Source organism: Bombina bombina, chromosome 1 (genome assembly GCF_027579735.1).
Source record: "Bombina bombina isolate aBomBom1 chromosome 1, aBomBom1.pri, whole genome shotgun sequence".
NCBI lineage: Eukaryota > Metazoa > Chordata > Amphibia > Anura > Bombinatoridae > Bombina > Bombina bombina.
Window position 1 is genome coordinate 271,905,234 of NC_069499.1, and position 24,611 is coordinate 271,929,844.

The following is a 24,611-nucleotide window of genomic DNA, read 5'->3' on the forward strand; positions in this document are numbered from 1 at the left end:
ATGTTTGACGAAAATCTTTAGTAGCTTGTAAGTAAAAGTTTAAAGCACGGACCACGTCCAGATTGTGTAACACAAGGATGGAACAACAATCTCTTGATTGATATTCTTGTTAGATACCACCTTAGGTAAGAACCCAGATTTGGTACGCAGGACTACCTTATCCGTATGAAAAATCAGATAAGGAGAATCACATTGTAAGGCAGATAACTCGGAGACTCTACGAGCCGAGGAAATAGCTACCAAAAAAAGGACTTTCCAAGATAAAAGTTTGATATCTATGGAATAAAGAGGTTCAAACGGAACTTCTTGAAGAACCTTAAGAACCAAGTTTAAGCTCCATGGTGGAGCAACCGGTTTAAAAACAGGCTTGATTCTAACTAAAGCCGACAAAAAGCCTGAACGTCTGGAACATCTGCCAGACGCTTAACTAGCTGACAATCCTTTTTCCAAACCTTCTTGGAGAAAAGATAATATCCTAGGAATCCTGACCTTACTCCATGAGTAACCCTTGGATTCACACCAATAAAGATATCCACGCCATACCTTATGGTAAATTTTCCTGGTGACAGGCTTTCGTGCCTGTATTAAGGTATCAATAACTGACTCGGAGAAGCCACGCTTTGATAAAATCAAGCGTTCAATCTCTAGGCAGTCAGCCGCAGAGAAATTAGATTTGGATGGTTGGAAGGACCCTGAAGTAGAAGGTCCTGTCTCAGAGGCAGAGACCATGGTGGAAAGGATGACATGTCCACTAGATCTGCATACCAGGTCCTGAATGGCCACGCAGGTGCTATCAGAATCACTGATGCTCTCTCCTGCTTGATCTTGGCAATCAGTCGAGGGAGCAGAGGAAACGGTGAAAACACATAAGCCAGGTTGAAAGACCAGGGCGCTGCTAGAGCATCTATCAGTGTCGCCTTGGGATCCCTGGACCTGGATCCGTAACACGGAAGCTTGGCGTTCTGGAGAGACGCCATGAGATCCAGTTCTGGTTTGCCCCAACGATGAATCAGTTGTGCAAATACCTCCGGATGGAGTTCCCACTCTCCCGGATGAAAAGTCTGACGACTTAGAAAATCCGCCTCCCAGTGCTCTACACCTGGGATATGGATAGCTGATAGGTGGCAAGAGTGAATCTCTGCCCAGCGAATTATTTTTGAAACTCCTAACATCTCTAGGGAACTTCTTGTTCCCCCTTGATGGTTGATGTAAGCTACAGTCGTGATGTTGTCCGACTGAAATCTGATGTACCTCAGAGTTGCTAACTGAGGCCAAGCCTGAAGAGCCTTGAATATCGCTCTTAGTTCCAGAAAATTTATTGGAAGGAGAGACTCCTCCTGAGTCCATGATCCCTGAGCCTTCAGGGAGTTCCAGACTGCACCCCAACCTAGAAGGCTGGCATCTGTTGTTACAATTGTCCAATCTGACCTGCGAAAGGTCATACCTTTGGACAAATGGACCCGAGATAGCTACCAGGGAAAAGAATCCCTGGTCTCTTGGTCCAGATTCAGTTGAGGGGACAAATCTGTGTAATCCCCGCTCCACTGACCATTGCCGCTACCATTAAGCCAATTACTTCCATACACTGAGCCACTGAAGGGCGCGGAATGGAATGAAGCTTTGATAACCTGGACTCCGTCAGGTGAATTTTCATTTCTACAGAATCTATCAGAGTCCCTAGAAAGGAAACTCTTGTTAGTGGGGATAGATAACTCTTTTCCTCGTTTACTTTCCACCCATGCAACCTCAGAAATGCCAGTACTACGTCCGTATGAGACTTGGCAATTTGGAAGTTTGACGCCTGTATCAGGATGTCGTCTAAATAAGGAGCTACTGCTATGCCCCGCGGCCTTAGGACCGCCATAAGCGACCCTAGAACCTTTGTAAAGATTCTTGGGGCTGTAGCTAATCCAAAGGGAAGAGCTACAACTGGTAATGCCTGTCTTGAAAGGCAAACCTGAGAAACCGATGATGATCTTTGTGTATCGGAATGTGAAGATAAGCATCCTTTAGATCCACTGTAGTCATATATTGACCCTTCTGGATCAGTGGTAGGATGGTACGAATAGTTTCCATCTTGAACGACGGAACTTTGAGGAATTTGTTTAAGATCTTTAGATCCAAAATTGGTCTGAAGGTTCCCTCTTTTTTGGGAACCACAAACAGATTTGAGTAAAAACCATGTTCACTCCCATAACTAGGAGGTCTCGTACACAGTGTAAGAATGCCTCTCTCTTTATCTGGTGTGCAGATAATTATGAAAGGTGAAATCTCCCTTTTGGGGGGGAAGCTTTGAAGTCCAGAAGATATCCCTGGGATATAATTTCCAACGCACAGGGATCCTAAACATCTCTTGCCCACGCCTGGGCGAAGAGTGAAAGTCTGCCCCCTACTATATCTGTTACCGGATAGGGGGCCGTTCCTTCATGCTGTCTTAGAGGCAGCAGCAGGCTTTTTTTGACCTGCTTACCTTTTTTCCATGTCAGGTTTGGTCTCCAGACCGTCTTGGATTGAGCAAAAGTTCCCTCTTGTTTATTATTAGAGGAAGTTGATGCCGCACCTGCCTTGAAGTTTTGAAAGGCACGAAAATTAGAATGTTTGGCCCTAGATTTGGACCTGTCCTGAGGAAGGCATGACCTTTTTCTCCAGTGATATCAGCAATAATCTCCTTCAAACCAGTCCCGAATAGGGTCTGCCCCTTGAAGGGAATGTTAAGTAGCTTAGATTTTGAAGTCACGTCAGCTGACCATGATTTAAGCCATAGCGCTCTGCGCGCCTGTACAGCAAAACCAGAATTCTTAGCCGTTAGTTTAGTCAAATGAACAATGGCATCAGAAATAAAAGAATTGGCTAGCTTAAGTGCTCTAAGTTTGCCAAGTATGTCATCCAATGGAGTCGCTACCTGTAAAGCCTCTTCCAGAGACTCAAACCAGTACGCCGCAGCAGCAGTAACAGGGGCAATGCATGCAAGGGGCTGTAGGATAAAACCTTGTTAAATAAATATTTTCTTAAGGTAACCTTCTAATTTTTTATCCTTTGGATCTAAGAAAGCACAACTGTCCTCGACAGGGATAGTAGTACGCTTTGCTAGAGTGAAAAATGCTCCCTCCACCTTAGGGACTGTCTGCCATAAGTCCCATGTGGTGGCGTCTATTGGAAACATTTTTCTAAAAATAGGAGGGGAAGCGAACGGCACACCGGGTCTATCACATTCCTTATTAATAATTTTTGTAAACCTTTAAGGTATTGGAAAAACATCAGTACACACCGGCACTGCAAGTATTTATCCAGTCTACACAATTTCCCTGGCACTGCAATGGAATCACAGTCATTCAGAGCAGCTAAAACCTCCCTAAGCAACACGCGGAGGTGTTCAAGCTTAAATTTAAATGTAGAAATATTAGAATCAGGTATCTTCCTGAGTCATTAACATCACCCACTGACTGAAGCTCTCTTTCCTCAGCTTCTGCATATTGTGAGGCAGTATCAGACATGGTTCTTAAAGCGTCAGTATGCTCTGCATTTTGTCTCACCCCAGAGCTATCTCGCTTACCTCTAAGTTCAGGTAGTCTGGCTAATACCGCTGACAGTGTATTATCCATGACTGCAGCCATGTCTTGTAAAGTAAACGCTATGGGCGCCCTAGATGTACTTGGCGCCATTTGAGCGCGAGTCCCTTAAGCAAGAGTCAAAGGGTCTGACACGTGGGGAAAGTTAGTCGGCATAACTTCCCCCTCGTCAGATTCTTCTGGTGATAACATTTTTTAAAGACAGAAAATGATCTTTATTGCCTAAAATGAAATCAGTACATTTGGTACACATTCTAAGAGGGGGTTCCACCATGGCTTTTAAACATAATGAACAAGGAGTTTTTTCTATGTCAGACATGTTTATACAGACTAGCAATGAGACTAGCAAGCTTGGAAAACACTTTAAATCAAGTTAACAAGCAAATATAAAAAACGGTACTGTGCCTTTAAGAGAAACAAATTTTGTCAGAATTTGAAAAACAGTGAAAAATTGCAGTAAATCAAACGAAATGTTTACAGTGTATGTAATAGGCTAGCAGAGCATTGCACCCACTTGCAAATGGATGATTAACCCCTTAGTTCAAAAAACGGATCAAAAAAACAAAATAGACGTTTTTTAACAGTCACAACCAACTGCCACAGCAAGCTGTAGCCCTACCTTCCCCAATAAACGACTTTTGAAAGCCTTTGGGCCCTTTAGAGATGTCCTATAGCATTCAGAGGGCCTTTGAGGGAATCTGGATGTCTTAGTCTGTAATTTTAACTGCTCAAAAAAGCGCTAAAATAGGCCCCTCCCACTCATACTATAAAATAGTCATATATATCCAGCACAGGGAATGTTTTAAGGTGTGCCAGCGTCCAGGTTCCTGCCAGAACCCACGAATGCAAATGTAGAAAAAAAATGAAGCAGCACCACCAAACAGCGTTTCTTCAAGGTGTTTTATTCAGCTTGAGGAGTAGCCAGACCCAATAAAGTTAAACAACAACGTTTCGGACACAGTCCTTAGTCATGTATGACTAAGGACTGTGTCCGAAACGTTGTTGTTTAACTTTATTGGGTCTGGCTACTCCTCAAGCTGAATAAAACACCTTGAAGAAACGCTGTTTGGTGGTGCTGCTTCATTTTTTTCTACATTTCCACTCATACTATAACAGTGGAAAGCCTCAGGAAACTGTTTCTAGTCAAAATTTAAGCCAGCCATGTGGAAAAACTAGGCCCCAATAAAGTTTTATCACCAAAGCATATATAAAAACGATTAAACATGCCAGCAAACGTTTTATATTACAATATCATAAGGGTATTACCCCTTGGAGTAAGCATGATACCAGTCGTTATTAAATCACTGTATTCAGGCTTAACTCTTAACATCTCTAGAAAAAATTATAACTGCACATACCTGATAGCAGAATAAACTGCACGCCATTCTCTCGCTGAAGTTTTACCTCATCTGTGTAATCTCCTCAGACATATGTGAGAACAGCAATGGATCTTAGTTACAATCTGCTAAGATCATAGAAACCTCAGGCAGATTCTTCTTCTATTTACTGCCTGAGATAAAATAGCACAACTCCGGTACTATTTAAAAATAACAAACTTTTGATTGAAGAAAATAAACTAGCTATATTTAACCACTCTCTCCTACAACGTCCTTGCTTGTTGAGAGTTGCAAGAGAATGACAGGCTATGACAGTTAGGGGAGGAGCTATATTACAGCTCTGCTGTGGGTTTCCTCTTGCAACTTCCTATTGGGAATGAGAATATCCCACAAGTAATGGATGATCCGTGGACTGGATACACCTTACAAGATAAATTGGGGTTAGTGTCCCTTTAATCCCACCCCTTAGATCAGCAAAAGAAGATGCGCCTGCACTTCCTTCGATGTTCCATACCTCTAATGTTGTATTAGTAATCGTTCAAAATACATACATTATTCTCCTTTAGATATGGCCGCCAAACTCCCCCCACTGTTATGTAGTAACTTTCGCTTTCAACTCATCCGCCAAACACAATAGAATCCTCGGTTGGATTCTTAACACTTGTTCACAGTGATTCGCAGCTTCACTTCCTATTTCTGCTTGTGAGCGGACAGCAATTAAAATGCGCATTAGCAAAAAACAACAGTGTCACCGTTCCCTAAATGAACGAGCATGAAACTCATTATGTATATGAAAAAAAATGTCACTTTAAAAAGGTGTAAAAACAAGTGTTGAAATATTTACTGAGTATACACACAGTTGTGTATCCCTGATGAAGTGTCATATAGGAAACGTGTTGGCTGAGTAGCTGTATGTTGGCTGAAAATGTTGATGTTCTATTTTAATATGACTAAATAAATATTGAACTTTTGAACTACAAAAGCTTTTTGCACGGACTGTTTCTCCATCTCTATTGAATGGTGAATTCTGTTAGGGAGACCTGAGGACAGGTTTGAAAACCAGTGGTTTAAACTATTATGTCTTTTTAAGGACTGAATGCTCACTAGCTGATAAGCAAAACTCCCACTGGTGGACAATGACACACCTTACTAGGGTAAAAACAATAGCATACTTTCAATCAGCACTGGTACATCCATTTTACAAAGATATTAAAAAAAAACTGTATATATTTTAACATTTCTTTTAGATGCTACAAATTGTGGAGCTCAACAGTGATACATGTCTCTGAAGACCTGATTGTTATAGCACAGGAAATGAGATATATATAGATAGATAGATATATATATAAATTGAAGTGGAATAAGCACTCACTGGTCTTCTGTCATCTGTGTTAAACTTTCTTTATTTCAAATTTGTGACAAACAGCAGATGACACGGATGGTGAGAGTGCACACACACTCCTAATTCTACGTATATAGGGGCGTATTTAGGTTTTGTGCTGCCCTAGGCACTCAAAATTCTGCTGCCCCCCCCCCCCCAAAAAAAAAAAAGGTTTTAGGCCTTTTTTCCCCTTAATATTTTTTTGGGTCAGTGTGTAAAATGGTTTTTTTTTTCATTTTTTTTTTTTTCTCATAACAATTCAAAAGAAAATAGCTAGCAAAACACTTGCATACAGGTGGGTTGAATTGCATGCATCTCATACAATTTTCTGCCTGAGAGCTGTGAGAGAAAAGAAGGGGAGGGGAGAAAAGGGAGGGAAATGAAAGAAGGGAGGGAGAAGAGAAAAGTGGGTGGAGGGAAAGAAGGGAGGGAAAGAAAGTTATAGAAGGGAGCAAGGGAGTTGAGAGAAAGAAGGGAGGGAGGAAGGGAGGGAGGGAAAGAAATAAGGGAGTGAGTTGAAGAAGGGAGGGAGAAAGGGAAAGAAGGGAGAGAGGAAGGGAGGGAAAGAAGAATACATTTTGAAAACTATCACTGCCCTTTACATGCAACAACATACAGTAATTGCCATCATTCAAGTAATGAAACATTTTAAGTGTCCATTTTACTATTTACTTAGTGGGTTCATGAATGCAGAGAAAGCTAGCTAAAAGTAGCTAACATACATTAGTGCTGAGAGTTTACGATTAGACATCACAAGTTGATCTAAGCAGTGCACAGACGCATCCAATCTGTTAGTAACTAAGACCTGCAATAAGCACTGACCTTGCAGATCCACCACAGCTGACAAGGGAAGGCAGCATATCGGCACAAGGTCTTCTCCTCCAGCCTCACCTTGTAAGCATATCCCGGGCAAGTCTTCTCACCAAGAACGCTTCCACTGCAAAAATGCCAGCAGCTCTAAATAAAGCAACGGTTTAAAGGAGCACTGCCTGTAAAGAGTGACCTTAATCAGTGCACGTGTCTTGTCTTCTCTGTAAAAGCCTGCACTTTATCGCTCACTGTACTGTGTGCTGGCTTTTAGAGAGAGGATAGGGCAGATGTGCTGCCCCTCCCAAATCTGCTGCCCTAAGCACTGGCCTTGTTGGCCTAGGCCATAATACGCCCCTGACACACATACATATATACATATACACACACCTGCATGAGTGGGAACACAACAGCAATCCCCTACATTATATATATATATATATATATATATATATATATATATATATATATATATATATATATATATATATATATATATATATATATATATATATATATATATATATATATATACACACACACACACACCACAATTCAAGGCTACTACACTGCAAAGCAACCATAATTAATGCTTGACAGGCGTTTCCATTTATACCCCTGGTTGTTCCCTGGCTTGCAAACAACAAAGAGGAGCTCTGATAGTTATGTGACAGCTGCAGTAAAGGATCGTGCACTTATAGCCCATATATAATCCGAGGTGTACCAGCTGTGACAAGAAGTCTACTTAAATATGCTAAGGACTGTTTGAAAGCTGCTCTGTTTAATGTGATCGTATGGTTTGCCACTAAAAAGTTTACTTTGGCCTTCTATCCTGCTCCATAATATAAGTGGTTGACCTTACACAGAAGCCTTTATACCTCTAGAGACTACCTGCGGCAGCTAACCACTACCATAGTGAGCCACGCACTCCCCCTCCCTTTTCCGCTGTTTGGCATAGCAGCGGGTCATATCCTTGTTTCCCTTTCCTGTGATCGCTCTGTGAGGGCACTCTCCCTGGGGAGTGTGGGGTACACAACAAGGACCTGAGGCCACTACTGCCAAGATTACATTTTTTCTTTTTTTTCTTTCACACTGCCTTTGTATTAGTGAAATCTCAAGATGTCGCAAAGGCAACTTACAAAAAGAGATAAAGCGCAAAACACACAACAGAAGCCTCAAGATGCAGTGAATGCTTTTTTTAAACAGGCAGATAAATCTAAACAAAAACCTGAGGTTACATCTTCGCAATCAAACACTGAAGATAACCTAGGGGACATAGCAGATACCTCAAGGAGCCCTTCTCCAGTAGTCACTGGTGCAGAGGGTGATTCTCCTATTACCTATAGAGCTATGGAAGCTTTAATTGACCAAGTTAAGTCCTGCTTAAAAAGTGAATGTGCGGATCTAAAAAAAGATATTAATGATCTGGGCCGCAGAGTTGATTCGCTAGAAGAGCACGAATTTGTGTTTTCCCAAAGGATGGCAGATCTGTCTTCTAAAGTGACACATCAGCGGCAACATATTATAGACTTGGAGGACAAAATTAGATGACCTCGAAAATCACACGAGGCGCAATAATCTTCGGTTTAGAGGCGTGCCAGAAACCGTGCTGAACAATGAAATTCAGGACTATCTGCAAGCTTTTTTTTAGGGAGATGGCGAGTGCAGCTGATGTGGAATGGTCCGCCATTATCCTGGATAGAGCCCATAGAGCCCTGCGTCCAAAACCAGCTGCTGATCTTCCACCCAGAGATATAATTGTCTGCTTTCAGAACTACCAATATCGCAAAGATATCTATAATCTAGCTAGGAAGCAACAGGCTGTTGTGTTTCAGGGCAGCCGTATACAAATATTTAAAGATCTATCCTAAGGACTTTGCAAAAACGGAGAGACTTCTCTACCCTGACCACTCATCTGAGACAGCTAAAAAATCCCTACAGGTGGGGTTTCCCTACTTCAGTGATCACCACGAAGAATGGCAAGAGACTTGAATGTTTCACACTATCTGACATTGATAAATTCTGCAATATGATGGGCATTCCACCTCCGACTAAGGAAACCACACAACGCTTGCAGAACTTTCCACTGGAACAGCCTGCTCCAAAACCAGATGGCCCTGGACTGAAATGTCCTCTAATCAACCCAAACGAAGACAGGCCGGCCTAACTGAACTTGAAATGGAGCAACCAGGTTGACTTAAATCGGTTATATGCAGTTTATATCAATTACTGACAACTCTAGGTTGTTAGGGTAGAGTGGAGGTAGTGGTGTACTTAACCCAATCTACTATTGTGATGGACGGACTTTTCTTGCAGGGAGCTAACAGACAGCGGCAAGTATAATAAATGTTATCTTTATGTTATGTTAGCTCAGATTACTGCTTGATTATGTTATGGTTGTTAAGTTGAGGTTAAACCTTGAAGCACCCACCAAATGTTTGTTACAATATGCAATGCTTTATATGTTTATATGTACTAGCTGAAGCTAAATTACTATCATTTTCTAGCTCTGTAATAACATATGTCACAGTGCCTTCGGTCTATGAAGTCCACTTCTGCAGCAGATCGCTTTGGTACCTATGGTCTGTTGCCTGTTGGATTTGGATAGTGTCGACTGAATGTACATAGCTAATTTAGGATAACATTGAAATGTTACTGTTTATACTGTTACTTTATAGCATTGTAGACATTAACTCTGAACTTTAATGCAGATCCAATATTTATTGCAAATCTCTCTGCTTGCATAAAGAAGGGTTTATATTCTTTATGTTGTTTTTTCCTCCCACAGTGTTTAAATTTGAGTGACACCTTAGAGTGTTATTCTTTAGTTCTGTAATAGCGTATGCAAATGTGCCCTCGGTCTGTGCGGTCCTTTTTTACATCATACCACATTAGCACTGAGGGTTTATTGCCTGCGGGATTTGGATGGTGCTGACCGAGTGCACACAACTAAATTAGATTGATATTACAGTGTTTCTGCTTGTTACTATCTCTTTATAGCACTGTTAGCTCTGATTACATCATACCAATGTTTATGGTCTATAGCTCCGTACATTAAGATAGCATTGAAAAAAAGGAACGTAGTTACGTGTAAATGTACCTTCTACATTGTTATCTTCTGTTTGCTCACTCTGAGGGCCCGGACTTTAAATGATCTTACATTGACAGCCCCAGCAAAGAGACTCTAAGCCAATATATCTATGGTACACCCTAGTCCAAATTTGCGCTTTTACGTTTCTGCCGATATGGTCGCTTTACACATGGCTGACTGACATATTCTTTGTAAGCACCCAGTTTGCTAATTAGCCCCATGTTTTGTAAGTTTTGTATTCTCTGCTTTTTTTCCCTTTACACAGTTGTGAGGGCTTGACCGTGTCGACTTAATATATACTGAACATTAGGTTAAAAAAAATGTTCCTCTTTCTTTTCCCATTTTCCCCTTCCCTACAAACCACCCCCTCTTGTATACCCATACTGACGGTTCCCTGTCTATCTGTCCATATACATACTCTATAAGAGAGATGATCAACTCACGACTCTGACCCCGCGACTTGAGAATCTAACATGAGCACCTTAACAATAGCAAGTCAAAACGTAAAAGGCTTTCTTTCAGTTGAGAAACGTTCAATAGCCTACTATGACTTATCAAAAGAACATTGATGTAGTTATGACACAAGAGACTCATTTCAGGAGACGCAATGAACCCAAGTTAGCTATGAGGTACTACGGCCAACATTTCCTTAGCTCAGGGCCAGGTAGGAAGAATGGAGTCTGCATATCTTTTAGACGTAATATCCCATTTGAACTCTTACAGAAATATTCGGACAAAGAGGGTAGAATTTTGATTCTGGTTTGTCTTTGTTATGGTAGCCCGGTTACCTTAGCAAACATATACGCCCCGAATAGGCCCATGCTCTTTTTCTACAAATCTGTAACCAATATACTATTAGACATTTCTAAAGGCCTAGTTATACTGGGAGGTGATTTTAACTTCCCTATGAACCCTACTTTAGATACTTCCTCTGGGAGATCTTACCTTCGAAACAATTTGCTTAAAACCAATTGTGCAATATTACAATCTCTCTCTTTGTTTGATACCTGGAGACTAGCCCATCCCGCTCAAAAAGATTATACCTTCTTCTCCCGCCCACAACATTCTTACTCCCGACTAGATTATATATTGTGTAATCAGGCATTCTTAACTAACTTAATTCAATCTAAAATTTCACACACGCCCTGGTCTGACCATAGTATGGTTCTCACTTCTTTCAATTGGTCTTCTAGGCCTAGAAATACACTAAATTGTATACTCAATGGCTCCATCTTGACAAACCAGGATACACTAGAGGAGATAATTAAAGCAACTGATGAATATTTTCTTATTAATAAACCTGAGGACACATCCGCCGCGAACAACTGGGAGGCATACAAATGCTATATTCGAGGATTTCTAATTAAACACACTGCTTAACAGCGGAGGCTTAAATTGGCCCAATTTACCTCTCTTACCGATAGCTTAAAAGCAGTATAAACTATTCATAAAGGCGGACCCGACCTCTACCCAGAAATTATTGAATCTATCCACAGCGAGAGACAACCTCAATAAGTTCTTAATACAAAACACACACTTAAGAGTTCTTGCTACTAAAGCAAAATTCTTTGTCGAAAGTAACAAGGCTGGTCTTCTACTGGCCAGATCCCTTAAGAAGCAGAGGCACATGTCATTTATAAGATCCATTGCACACCCGTCGGGCAGATCAGTTAGTAAGAATGAAGACATTACGGATGCCTTTGTATCCTATTATTCTAAACCCAAATATGTCACACGACAAAATCAGTAATATTGAAAAATACGTAAGCACTTTAGACACTCCGACGATCATGGATGAGGATAGACATTCATTAGATTCTCCCATAACTCTCCAAGAAATTAATAATACAATTAAAGCGCTCCCGAATGGCAAGTCCCCCGGACCGGACGGTTTAATGCCAAATTTTACCAACTTCTTCAGTACCAGCTAGGTCCATCATTACACACGCTATTTTCTTCAATAGACAAAGGCAAAACTTTCTCCCAACCCCTGTTGGAAGCTCTCATTAAGGTTATTCCAAAAGCTGACAAACCAAGTACCCAGGTAGGAAATTACAGGCCTCTCTCACTTATAAACATTGATATAAAGCTTTATGTCAAAATACTTGCAAACCGTATGAATATCGTCTTACCAAACATTGTACAGCCGGATCAGGTGGGATTTGTCAGAGAGAGGGAAGCAAAGGACAATACCATTAGAGTTTTACATTCCTTGCAGGCCGCTCATGATAATAGGACTCCTCTTACCCTCCTATCCAAAGATGCAGAGAAGGCCTTCGACAGGGTCGACTGGCACTTTATGTGGGGGGGGGGGGCCTGTCAAGGTTTGGCTTTTCAAATATATTTCTCTCCAGAATTCAAGCATTATATTCGGGTCTCCGAGCTAGAGTTCAAATCAATGGTACTGTTTCACAACCCTTCCCTATAATGAACGGCACCCGCCAAGGATGCCTGCTGTCACCACTATTATTCGCTATAACAGTTGAAATTTTGGCCATACAGATTAGAAATAATCCGGATATCCTCGGTATACAGTATGACAACATCACCCGAAAGTGCCTGTTTGCGGACAATGTGATCCTCACCTTCCAATCTCCTTCTACTACTCTTCCTGCTCTGACACAGACATTGGAAGCTTAAAAACAAGTATCTAACTTTTTTTTTAATATGGGGAAATCGGGCATAGCGCTAATAAACACGCCACCACAAGATGTAGAATTTATAACGCACAACACCGAATTCAGTATCACAGACAAGATTAAATATTTGGGACTGATAATTCCCAAATTTGTCCAAGATCTGTACCAAGTTAACTATGTCTCTCTTCAACATTCAGTAAAGGCTCTACTTGAGGCTTGGCATAAGCAGGGGCATCTGTCCTGGATGGGAAGAATAAATACTCTTAAAATGATGATAGTATCAAAGTATTTATATCTTTTCCAGACACTACCGATGGCCCTGTCCGACTCGTACCTTCGTGTCCAGCAGAGGATGCTCAACTCATTTATTTGGTCTTATAAAAAACCTAGGGTATCTCAAGATACTCTTTTATCTAAGCAAAGAGGATGGGGGACTTAATGTCCCTAACCTCATGAACTACTATAGAGCTGTACACTTAGCCAGAGTGATTTCTTGGAATCACTCACATCCTGCTAATTTGTGGGTTCACATTGAAAGTTCTCTGATGGAGGTCAAGTGTATGAGAGATATTGCCTGGCTCCCTAAAGTCAATAGGCCACTACCAACATACCAGAACAGTTATATTAAAGCCACTCTTGACGTTTGGGACTATGTAATCACACATATAAAAGGAATCTCCACTCCAGTTTCCCCCTTAACCCAGTTGCTAAATAATCACATTTTCCTACAACATACCTCACTTACTCATATAAATGTAATAGAGACCATCTACAAAATGTTCCCATTTATTTATTGTTGGACTCAGGAGAGGTTAAAGACAGAGTATCACTAAAAAATGAACTAGGCTCTCCTTTTCATAATTGGTACTCATACCTGCAGATCAGACATGCGCTCCACAGTAGCACACACAAACTTAATGTTCTGAGACCACTAACGGCATTTGAGCAGCTATGCACTAACCCTAATGTTAAGAGGGCTCATCATATTTCATTAGTATATAAATTGCTCAGAGGATCTTTCCCTGTGCAACGGCCTGCATATTTGCTGAAATGGAATGCAGAACTACTAGACAATCTTAGTGACGATGACTGGAAACATTGCTTTAGGGCAACTCACTCAGCCTCTACTTCTTTGATCATGTCTGAACTGAATTATAAAATATTAGCTCGCTGGTACCTAACACCACAACGTCTCCGATACATTTATCCGACCGCTTCTTCGGGCTGCTGGAGAAGGTTCGGAGACATAGGGACTAGGACCCATATTTGGTGGACCTGTCCACATATTACTGGTTTCTGGACACGATTAGAGCAAAGTATTAACCGAATCTTGGGTACGAATATAGCTCTCAACCCTTGTATCATCCTACTTAACCTTGTCCCACCACTTCACTGTGTATACCACAAAAAACTGTTTCAAATAATGTTGGCCTGCACAAAAAGGGTAATCCCAAGGTTGTGGAAGACCCAAACGATTCCCACGGTTGCACAATGGGTGTCAGAGGCAGAACATACTCTGGCTCTGGAAAAAATGCATTACTATTACATAGGCAAACACAACTTTATCAATGACATTCTCTTTTTGTGGGAACAAGGCATACAAATGACGTGCTTACCAGATGATAACTGAATGACTACTCTGATTATGTGTTTTATTGCACTAGTTAATCCCCTTGGTTGAGATGTACATGGATATACCGGGGAATTATATTATACTAGTCCTAAAGCCCGTTCACACGGGCCATTTTTTGCAGGGTACAGCGGTCCCACCCCTTGCGCTCTCTCCCTGCCCCTCTCTTTTGCGCTCTCTCTCCCCCTCTCTTTTGAGATCTCTCTCTCCCCCCCTCTCTTTTACGCTCTCTCTCCCCCCTCTTTTGTGATCTCTCTCCCCCCCTCTTTTGCACTCTCTCCCCCCCTCTCTTTTGCGCTCTCTCTCTCCCCCCTCTTTTGCGCTCTCTCTCTCCCCCTCTCTTTTGCGCTCTCTCTCCCCCCCCTCTCTTTTGCGCTCTCTCTCCCCCCTCTCTTTTGCGCTCTCTCTCTCCCCCCCTCTTTTGCGCTCTCTCTCTCCCCCCCTCTTTTGCGCTCTCTCTATCCCCCCTCTTTTGCGCTCTCTCTATCCCCCCTCTTTTGCGCTCTCTCTCCCCCCTCTTTTGCGCTCTCTCTCTCCCCCTCTCTTTTGCGCTCTCTCTCTCTCCCCCCCTCTTTTGCGCTCTCTCTCTCCCCCCCCTCTTTTGCGCTCTCTCTCCCCCCCTCTTTTGCGCTCTCTCTCTCCCCCTCTCTTTTGCGCTCTCTCTATCCCCCTCTCTTTTGTGCTCTCTCTCTAACCTCTCTTTTGCGCTCTCTCTCACCCCTCTCTTTTGCGCTCTCTCTCACCCCTCTCTTTTGCGCTCTCTCTCCCCCCTGTCTCTCTCCCCCCCTCATCTCTCTCTCTCTCTCCCCCTCTCTCCCCCCTCTCTCTCTCTCTCCCCCCCTCTCTCTCTCTCTCTCCCTCCCTTCTCTCTCTCCCTCCCTTCTCTCTCTCCCTCCCCTCCCCCTCCCTTCTCTCTCTCCCTCCCCTCCCCCTCCCTTCTCTCTCTCCCTCCCCCTCCCTTCTCTCTCTCCCTCCCCTCCCCCCTCTCTCTCCCTCCCCTCCCCCTCCCTTCTCTCTCTCCCTCCCCTCCCCCTCCCCTCCCCTCCCCCTCCCCTCCCCTCCCCCTCCCTTCTCTCTCTCCCTCCTCTCTCTCACTCCCCCTCCCCTCTTTCTCTCCCTCCCCTCCCTCTCTTCCTCCCCCTCCCCTCCCTCTCCCCCTCCCTCCCCTCTCTCTCTCCCTCCCCCTCCCTTCCCCTCCCCTCCCCCTCCCTCCCCTCTCTCTCTCCCTCCCCCTCCCTTCCCCTCCCCTCCCTCTCTTCCTCCCCCTCCCTCTCTCCCCTTCCCCCTCCCCCCCCCTCTCTCTCCCTCCCCCTCTCTCCCTCCCCTTCCCCCTCTCTCCCTCCCCTTCCCCCTCTCTCCCTCCCTCCCCTCCCCTCCCCTCTCTCACTCCCCCTCTCTCTCCCTCTCCTCCCCCTCTCTTTCTCTTCCCCCCCTCTCTTTTGATCTCTCTGTCCCCTTTTTTTTTGCTCTCCCTCCCCCTCTCTTTTGCTGTCTCTCCCCCTCCTTATCTCCCCTCTTGATCTCTCTCTCACCTTTCTTATATTTTCCCTACCCCCTCTCTCCCCTCTTTTGAGCTGTTTTGAGCTCTCAGACTACACAGCCTTTCACGGCCCGCCTGGCCCCGCCCCCATCACGCTCGGCCCCACCCCCATCACGTCCCTCGCACTCGGTCACGCCCCCTTCACGGTCGGTCACGCCCCGGCCACTTCTGCTCGCGCTGCAGAGCAGAGACTTAGAGACTCTCAAAGGCCAGGTGTGTTTGTCCTCGTGCTGTGCTGTCTACTGCGCATGACAGCTTCGGACAAACACACTTGGCCTTTTATTATATAGGATTACTATAATTTGATATTACTATAATTTGATATTTGCTTTGTCTCTCCTGCTTCTTATTCTCCCTTCCTCTTTCCTTTCCCTCCCCCTCCCCTCTCTCCCTAGCCTACCAATTCTTCTTGACATATTTACTTTTTCGTCGAATTCTCTTACCACAAATAAAAAAGAAAATGAGACCGGGTTCATTAACAAGACTTCTGTGAACTATTTTTGTATTTTACCATGTTAACCTGTATTGTATGGTATATTGCTGTGAAATTTATAAAACCAATCAAAATTATTGAAATAAAAAAAAAAAAGTACAAAGGGAAAATGCATTAGTAAAAAATTTTTAACGCTCTATGTGTTTAATCCCTGCAAAGAGGTTGAACCCATAGTTAAAAGTGAAATAAAACCCAAACATTTTATTTTGTGATTCAGACAGAGAATACCATTTAAAAGTTTTCTAAGTATTTGTTAAAAACTATATATAGCTAGGTAGTTGCATGTGTCTGGAGCATTACATGAGAGCAAACACTGCTCCATCTATAGTGCTCTAGTAAATGTTTAACATTGTTAAAAATATTTTTGCAAAACTTCTGCCATATAATGGTCCACACTCCTGAGCCTACTGACCTGCTTTTCAACAAATTAAATTGGAAAACGGAAGTAAACTGAAATGTCTCTTGACAATCATTTCACTTTAAAAGAAGAGTTCCTGTATAAGGAGGGGTAGTGCATTTGTTTGTTGTAGAAGGAGTGAACAGTTTGAAGGCTCACTGACAAGAAACAAGTCATGATGAACTGAAAATCGCTAGGAGTCAGTACACACACCTGCCATCATTTAAAGTGCCTCTGATTAACCCCAAATAAAGTTCGGCTGTTCTAGTAGGTTTTTCTGACATTTTGTTAGTCGCATCCTACAGCAAAAGCCATGGTCCACAGAGAGCTTCCAACGCATCAGAGGGATCTCATTGTTAAAAAGTATCAGTCAGGAGAAGGGTACAAAAGAATTTCCAAGGCATTAGATATATCATGGAACACAGTGAAGACAGTCATCATCAAGTGAAGAAAATATGGTGCAACAGTGACATTACCAAGAACTGGATGTCCCTCCAAAATTGATGAAAAGATGAGAAGAAAACTGGTCTGGGAGGCTGCCAAGAGGCCTACAGCAACATTAAAGGAGCTGCAGGAATATCTGGCAAGTACTGGCTGTGTGGTACATGTGTCAACAATCGCCCGTATTCTTCATATGTCTGGGCTATGGGGTAGAGTGGCAAGACGGAAGCCTTTTCTTACAAAAACAAAATCCAAGCCCAGCTAAATTTTGCAAAAACACATCTGACGTTTCCCAAAAGCATGTTGCAAAAGGTGTTATGGTCTGATGAAACCAAAGTTGAACTTTTTGGCCATAATTCCTAAAGATATGTTTGGCGCAAAAACAACACTGCATATCACCAGAAGAATACCATACCCACAGTGAAGCATGGTGGTGTCAGCATCATGCTTTGGGGCTGTTTTTCTTCAGCTGGAACTGGGGCCTTAGTCTAGGTAGAGGGAATAATGAACAGTTCCAAATACCAGACAATATTGGCACAAAACCTTCAGGCTTCTGCTAGAAAGCTGAACATGAAGAGGAACTTCATCTTTCAGCATGACAACGACCCAAAGCATACATCCAAATCAACAAAGGAATGGCTTCACCAGAAAGAGATTAAAGTTTTGGGATGGCCCAGCCAGAGCCCAGACCTGAATCCAATTCAAAATCTGTGAGGTGATCTGAAGAGGGCTGTGCACAGGAGATGTCTTCGCATTCTGACAGATTTAGAGTGTTTTTGCAAAGAAGAGTGGGCAAATCTTGCCAAGTTAAGGATGTGCCATGCTGAAAAACTCATACCCCAAAAGACTGAGTGCTGCAATAAAATCAAAAGGTGCTTCAATAAAGTATTAGTTTAAGGGTGTTCACACTTATACAACCATATTATTTTATTTTTTTATTTTTAATTTTCCTTTACCTAAAAGCTTTCAGTTTGTTTTTCAATTGAGTTGTACAGTTTATAGGTCACATTAAAGGTGGAAAAAGTTCTGAAATTATTTATCTTTGTCTCATTTTTTTACATCACAGAAACCTGACATTTTAACAGGGGTATGTAGACTTTTTATATCCACTGTACATACACACACATATACGTACATACACACACATATACATACATACACACACAGTATAGATACATAGTATGTTTATTCAGTATATACATATGTGTAGCACATATAACCCTTTAATAGAAAGGCCTTTTAAAAGTTGAGTTACACATGATTTTCTACTGTTTTGTACTCTGCTGCTTTGTTACCAGACAGCATCCTTCGACAGGGTTAATTTATCTACATCAGAACGTTGTTCCGATGTAAACAAATTGATAGACTGCGATCGTGTACGCGATCACGAGATTTCAAGGATGGAATCAGGTCAGGGGGGCGTCCCTGTGATGCTAGGGCACGCCCTCCAGACCGCGATCACATCATGGCTTTAGGACAGCCAACTGTTATGACATTCTATTTAATCCTAATGGCACTAAAGCCCAGTGTAATTATGACGAAATAGAACGGCATAAGGGCATTAAAAAGGTTAAATTTGAAGTAGCAGGGGGGCACATTCCTTTGCGGGCTGCTGCTGTAAGACACTTTCTGTATGTGAAAAACTTTGTTATGTACTCATTTTGTTTTTGGGAAAATGCTTTCTGTTAAGTAAAACATTTATATGCAATATGATTGACATAACGTATAGACAAGTCTGCAACTAACGGTGTTATTAGTAGCACTGAAGAGGGGAGACGAGACTGAAAGACAAGGCTGAATGACTACACAGAAGAAGAGAGGGCTAGACTGGAGTAATGCAATAGAGTGAAGAAAGGTGTGATTGTGCTGACTGGACAACATCCCTGTTACATATGCAATGTAGCTAAGTAACACATTATAGTTTAATAACGGCCTTGCTTGATAAGCTGATTACTGACTAATATGATTGTAATACGTGCACAATAAACACTGCTATTATCATACTGCATCTTTGTGTGGCGTGGACCTCCAGTTTTGTCAATAATAGGGAAAGTGTGAACCCCTGTCCACCCAGACGTTACAGGGGCCCATCCCAGACCCTGAAAATACAGCCTCAGACCATTATCCCTCCTCCACCAGATTTTATAGTAGGCACTATGCATTATGGTAGGTAGTGTTCTCCTGGCATCCACCACACACAGATTGTTCCATCAGACTGCCATATAGCAAAGTGTGGTGGCATGCTTTACATCACTCTAGCCGACGTTTAGCTTTGCGCATGTTAATGTGAGACGTATAAAGCTGCTCCGCATGAAAACCCATTTAATAAAGCTCCCAAATAGCAGTTCTTGTACCGATATTGCTTCCAGAGCTGATTTAGAACTGTGTGGTGAGTGATGCAACAGATAATATGCAATTTTTACATGCTACGTGCTTCAGCATTTGCCAGCCCCACTCAGTGAGTTAGCATGGTCTACAACTTTGTGGCTGGGCTATTGTTACTCCTACACTTACAATTGACCAGGGCAGATCTAATAGGGCAGACATTTCATAAATTGACTTGTGGCAAAGGCATCCTATAACTGTGGCACATTTAAAGTCACTGAGCTCTTCATTATGAATCATTGTACAGCCAATGTTTGTCTATGAAGATTTAATGGATATGTGCTGGATTGTATGCAACTATTAGCGAAAAGTTCAGCTGAAACACCTGAAATCAATAATTAGTAGGGATTTACATACTTTAGGCCATAAAGTGTATATATACATACATTACGTCATGGAAAACTAGCAATCTCTGTCTCCTACACTAATCAGGCATTGCTTAAGGAAAATAGGTAGGTTATTAAAGCTGGGTACATAAAGAATATAATACACATATCAGAACACTAATATATACTCATATTTTTAAGTTGAGGGATTGTCTTACTTGCTCATGAGGATAGAAGAAGCTAAAGATTGATAGAGCGAGGTCTATCATTCCAATATTTTGGCTTTTAGTACAACAAGAATTCTGTTGCTACCACGAAAAGGCATCACAGCTCAAAATGTCAAACAATGGCACCATGCTATACTGTAAACTCTTTTTCTAACCCCTACAACTCCATTGTAACAGTCAATATAACCATGACAACTGAGTTCCTGAAAATAGCCCTTGTGGTCTTCCTGCATACACTGTCTACTTGTATAGGCCATTCTGAAAACCGGGCACTGTGTTGCTTTCTCTGTTTCTTTATCAGTATAATAAGGTGTACCAAGACAATACATTTTAGTGCTGCCTTTGTACTCTCATGCAAGAAACCCACCATTGTCTACACCTTAGATCTTGGTTTTGTGATAATAGCTGATTTTGGAATTCAGATTATTCAAAATAAAGGGTATTACTCTTTTTTTTGCTCCCAGTAGAACTAATATACTATTTCAGATGTACCTCACAGTCAGTGATCAATATTGTATTGACATATGTTTGCTTTACATATGCTCAACCCTTCAAAGAGACGCACAGAATGCAAACTCATTCCTTGCAGCTCTCTCACGGACTAATGAAAATTATGCCAGGGCTGTTTGGTAACACATTTAGAGCCCAATGATAAAAGCATTGTGGTAATGATGATATTTTAAAAAGGGGTCCGACTTGGGATTGTGGGTGAAATGTTAAAAAAAGGGCAAAAATCAGTGTTTGAAGGCAGTCACAGTAGCCATTTTACTATACATCTCTGTGGATGCTTTTCTGATACTGACGGAATTTTAAAAGCAGCGTCTCCACCTACATTGAAGGTGTAATGTTTATGATCACTTAAGACAGTATTGAACGAAAATACAATATACATGTATCAACCGAAACTCAACCCCTTTTGATACAATACAATAGTGAAAAATACACCTATATGAGCTTTGCGTTGTGGTTATATTGTACATATGTATACAATAAATTATTTAGAAGTATTATATTGTAAAATGCTATTATGTATTTAAAGTTTTGTTATTTCAAAAATCGTGTTTTTAGCTTTTGGCATGTTTTTTAGAAAGATTACTTGTTGGGAAATTAATATTTCATAGAAGACAGTAGCCTCGGTTTTACTATTTTTACCAAAGTGCGTGTGACAGAGGTTGCTACATTGGAGAAACTGGCCTAAAGCTGCATCTCAGAATGAATCTACACAGACACTCGATCAAAAACCACAAGGAAAATGAATATTGTACCCCTGTTGGTCATCACTTCACCCAGACTGGTCACTCCATCCTTAACCTCAGGATTAAAATTCTTAAAGGGTATTTCAAAGACTCTCATGAACGAAAGACGTTTGAGTTTAAAATGATCACACATTTCAATACCAGAAATGAAGGACTTAATGTAGACTCTGGCTTTCTCACACACTACCATAACTTTCTACAATCTCTCATCTTATTGTCCTATATTGGTTTCTTTTTCCTTTTTGTTTTTTCTCTCATCTGACCTATTTACTCTCCTCTGTTTATTTATTCTTTCTGGCTATTCTCAGCTATTTTCGAAAGCTTGTCTTTTAAATATTATGTTAGTCCAATAAAAAAGGTATCACTGCATACTGCAATACTTTGTTCTTTGAGTGTATATATATATATATATATATATATATATATATATATATATATATATATATATATATATATATATATTTATGAATACATTGAACATATTCTTCTATGTGAATTGGAATGTGAAATTAATATTCAAATTTTATGTCAGGTTAGTGCACTTGAGAAAATGTGATTGGGTTTGTGTGTACGTTTTTTTTTTTTTCTTTCACTTTTCAAGCCCTATTGATTCTATGGGGGAATAAGTTAACATGGTTGCAATATTTGAAGTTCAGCTTTTTGCACACACGCAAAAACTTTTTACTTTCAACTTGTAACATGAGCATTACCCGACCACACAAAAAGCTTACTTTTAGCGGAGTTAGCGCAAGAGCGATAAATAGTGCTCCACTCGTAATCTAGCCCTAAGTACTTTTTGAAAATGCATTTATCAAAAATTATAAAACACCACTAAATGGAATGAGAAAAAAAAATTGTGATATTTTCCAAAATGTACATAGTAAACAGCAGTATGCAAGTCATTAGTTCCTAAATATTTAGCATTTTTGCTCTATCTTGAAAATTATAAAGAAAATGAGTAGAAATAAAATAATATCTCACCTTGGAAATAGTAGATATACTGTAAAACAACAAAAACTTCTGACTTTAGTTAGGGATGCCTTACACGTTGACAATGTATGTGTGTATGTATGTATGTATGCATGCATGCTTCTACCCTGTCCAAACTCAGGGTGTAGTAAAAACAACAAACATAAAATGATTGCACAAAACACCCTATACAAAATGTCATACATTATGTCATTTATTTTTCACTCACCCAGTTCTCCCATGTATTTGTACCTATTCCCATTTAATTGACAGCTAGCAGTAAGGGCATGGAACCCCTTAATTAAATGGTGGGACACCCCTCTTTCAAATGACGGATCTGATGTTAATTTTTTTAAATCACCTCAACCCACAATATAGACCGAAACTGTGTTTTTGGCATGTGTCTTCTTTGTAATGACAGAACAGCTGGACAGACACAAACATTTGAATCACTTTAATAAATAAAAGGGTTACATTTTATAAAGCATCATCTCCTCTTTTAACCTCTTAAGGACATATGACGGAATTTTTCCGTCATAAAACAATTGAGCAAACTGAAAGCTGTGTCCTTAAAGGGTTAAAACTTAAAGGGACACTGAACCCAAATTCTTTCTATCGTGATTCAGATAGAGCATGAAATTTTAAGCAACTTTCTAATTTACTCCTATTATCAAATTTTCTTCATTCTCTTGGAATGTAAGTTTAGATGCCGGCCCATTTTTGGTGAACAACCTGGGTTGTTCTTGCTGATTGGTGGATAAATTCAGAGTCCTGAACAAAAAAAAAAGCCTAGATGCCTTCTTTTTCAAATACAGATAGCAAGATAACGAAGAAAAATTGATAATAGGAATAAATAAGAAAGTTGCTTAAAATTGCATGCTCTATCTGAATCATTTGGGTTCACTGTCCCTTTAAATCATTTTAGTGCTTATATTGGGGGTGCTAGGCTCCCCTTTAGAGCCAAAAGCCCCCTAAGACACCTAATAGAAAGCTGGTCAGAAAGGATAGAAGCTTGCTTTCAGGAAGACTGACAGCTCTGTCTCACAGTGACACATCATACATAAAACCAATTTTTTTAGAACAGGAACAATTAAATATGCAGTACATTTAAATAGAACACAGTATGTCTTTAATGTGCCTTTTAAGGTACTTGACATTATCTTTCACATATATTTTAAGGGTATTGGTAAGTAGAAACTACTTTGTTTTCCACTACACCTGTCAGAAGAAAAGGACCACCTGAGAAATAATTTTGTAGTAACTTCATCCTACAAGTATTGACAAATATGCTCATGAAATGCCATGGCATAATTTGATAACCTATTGGGATTTAGAATAGCTCTGGGTCATTTAGCCATGGCATGAATGTATTTTAGGCTAAACACTGACAGTTCCGCCCCTTCCGCTCTCTCACCTTTTGAGGTGTCTCGAGCTCTCTTCTCCTTCCACGTGCCACGTTCGCTGACTCCCTGTCTGTTCCGCCTCCTCTGTCCCATCTATCCCCACCGGGCCTCCTCCGGGCCCCGCCACCTCCCCTCCGGTGCTTCCCACGGCCGCGTTCCATATATAACCTGTATCTATATTATAAAGCAAGTGTTACCGATAAACCCTTCCCCGCACTGCGTCTTCAAATAGAGCGCTGCAGAGAGGTGTTCACCTTCCCCTAGAAAATAAGATTGAGTCACTGTGTTCCGTGCTTAGGAAGTGTCACTGTCTATGGCAATTTCAATATCTAGAACACTTTTCCGTCCTAAACATCAGCTATGAAGGATTAAAAAAAAAACAGTGTTAACCCTTTGCTGACAGTTGAGGGTTTTCAACAGAAAAAAAAATCAATTTAAGAAACGAATACCCAAGCCCACCTGTTTATATAAACTAGGACACATTTCTGTTACTTTGAGGCAAGGTATTAACCCTTAAAGGAATGGAAAAGTCAAAATTAAAGTGTGCATCATGAATGACGTGTAGTTCAGTTTTGAACAAACAATTTTGAAATTGCTGTGCGTGCCTGTGCATCAGCATTTGAACACCACAACTTATCAGAGAAACGTTGCTCACTGTAATGAAAAGGTACTGCCACCTATTCTGAGTGCCGCCTCTTATTTGACACAACTTATCAGAGT

General features: G+C 41.2%; 1 protein-coding gene across 1 annotated transcript in view; it reads right to left on the minus strand.

The window, feature by feature from the left end:
- Window positions 1-24,138, minus strand: part of AVEN (apoptosis and caspase activation inhibitor) — an 874,431-nt gene extending 850,293 nt beyond the window's left edge. Inside the window, exon 1 of the mRNA XM_053697981.1 lies at window positions 23,903-24,138. Within this exon, the coding sequence (XP_053553956.1) occupies window positions 23,903-24,052 (150 nt within the window). The 5' untranslated portion in view covers window positions 24,053-24,138. The remainder of the gene's footprint in view (window positions 1-23,902) is intronic.
- Window positions 24,139-24,611: the final 473 nt, after the last annotated feature.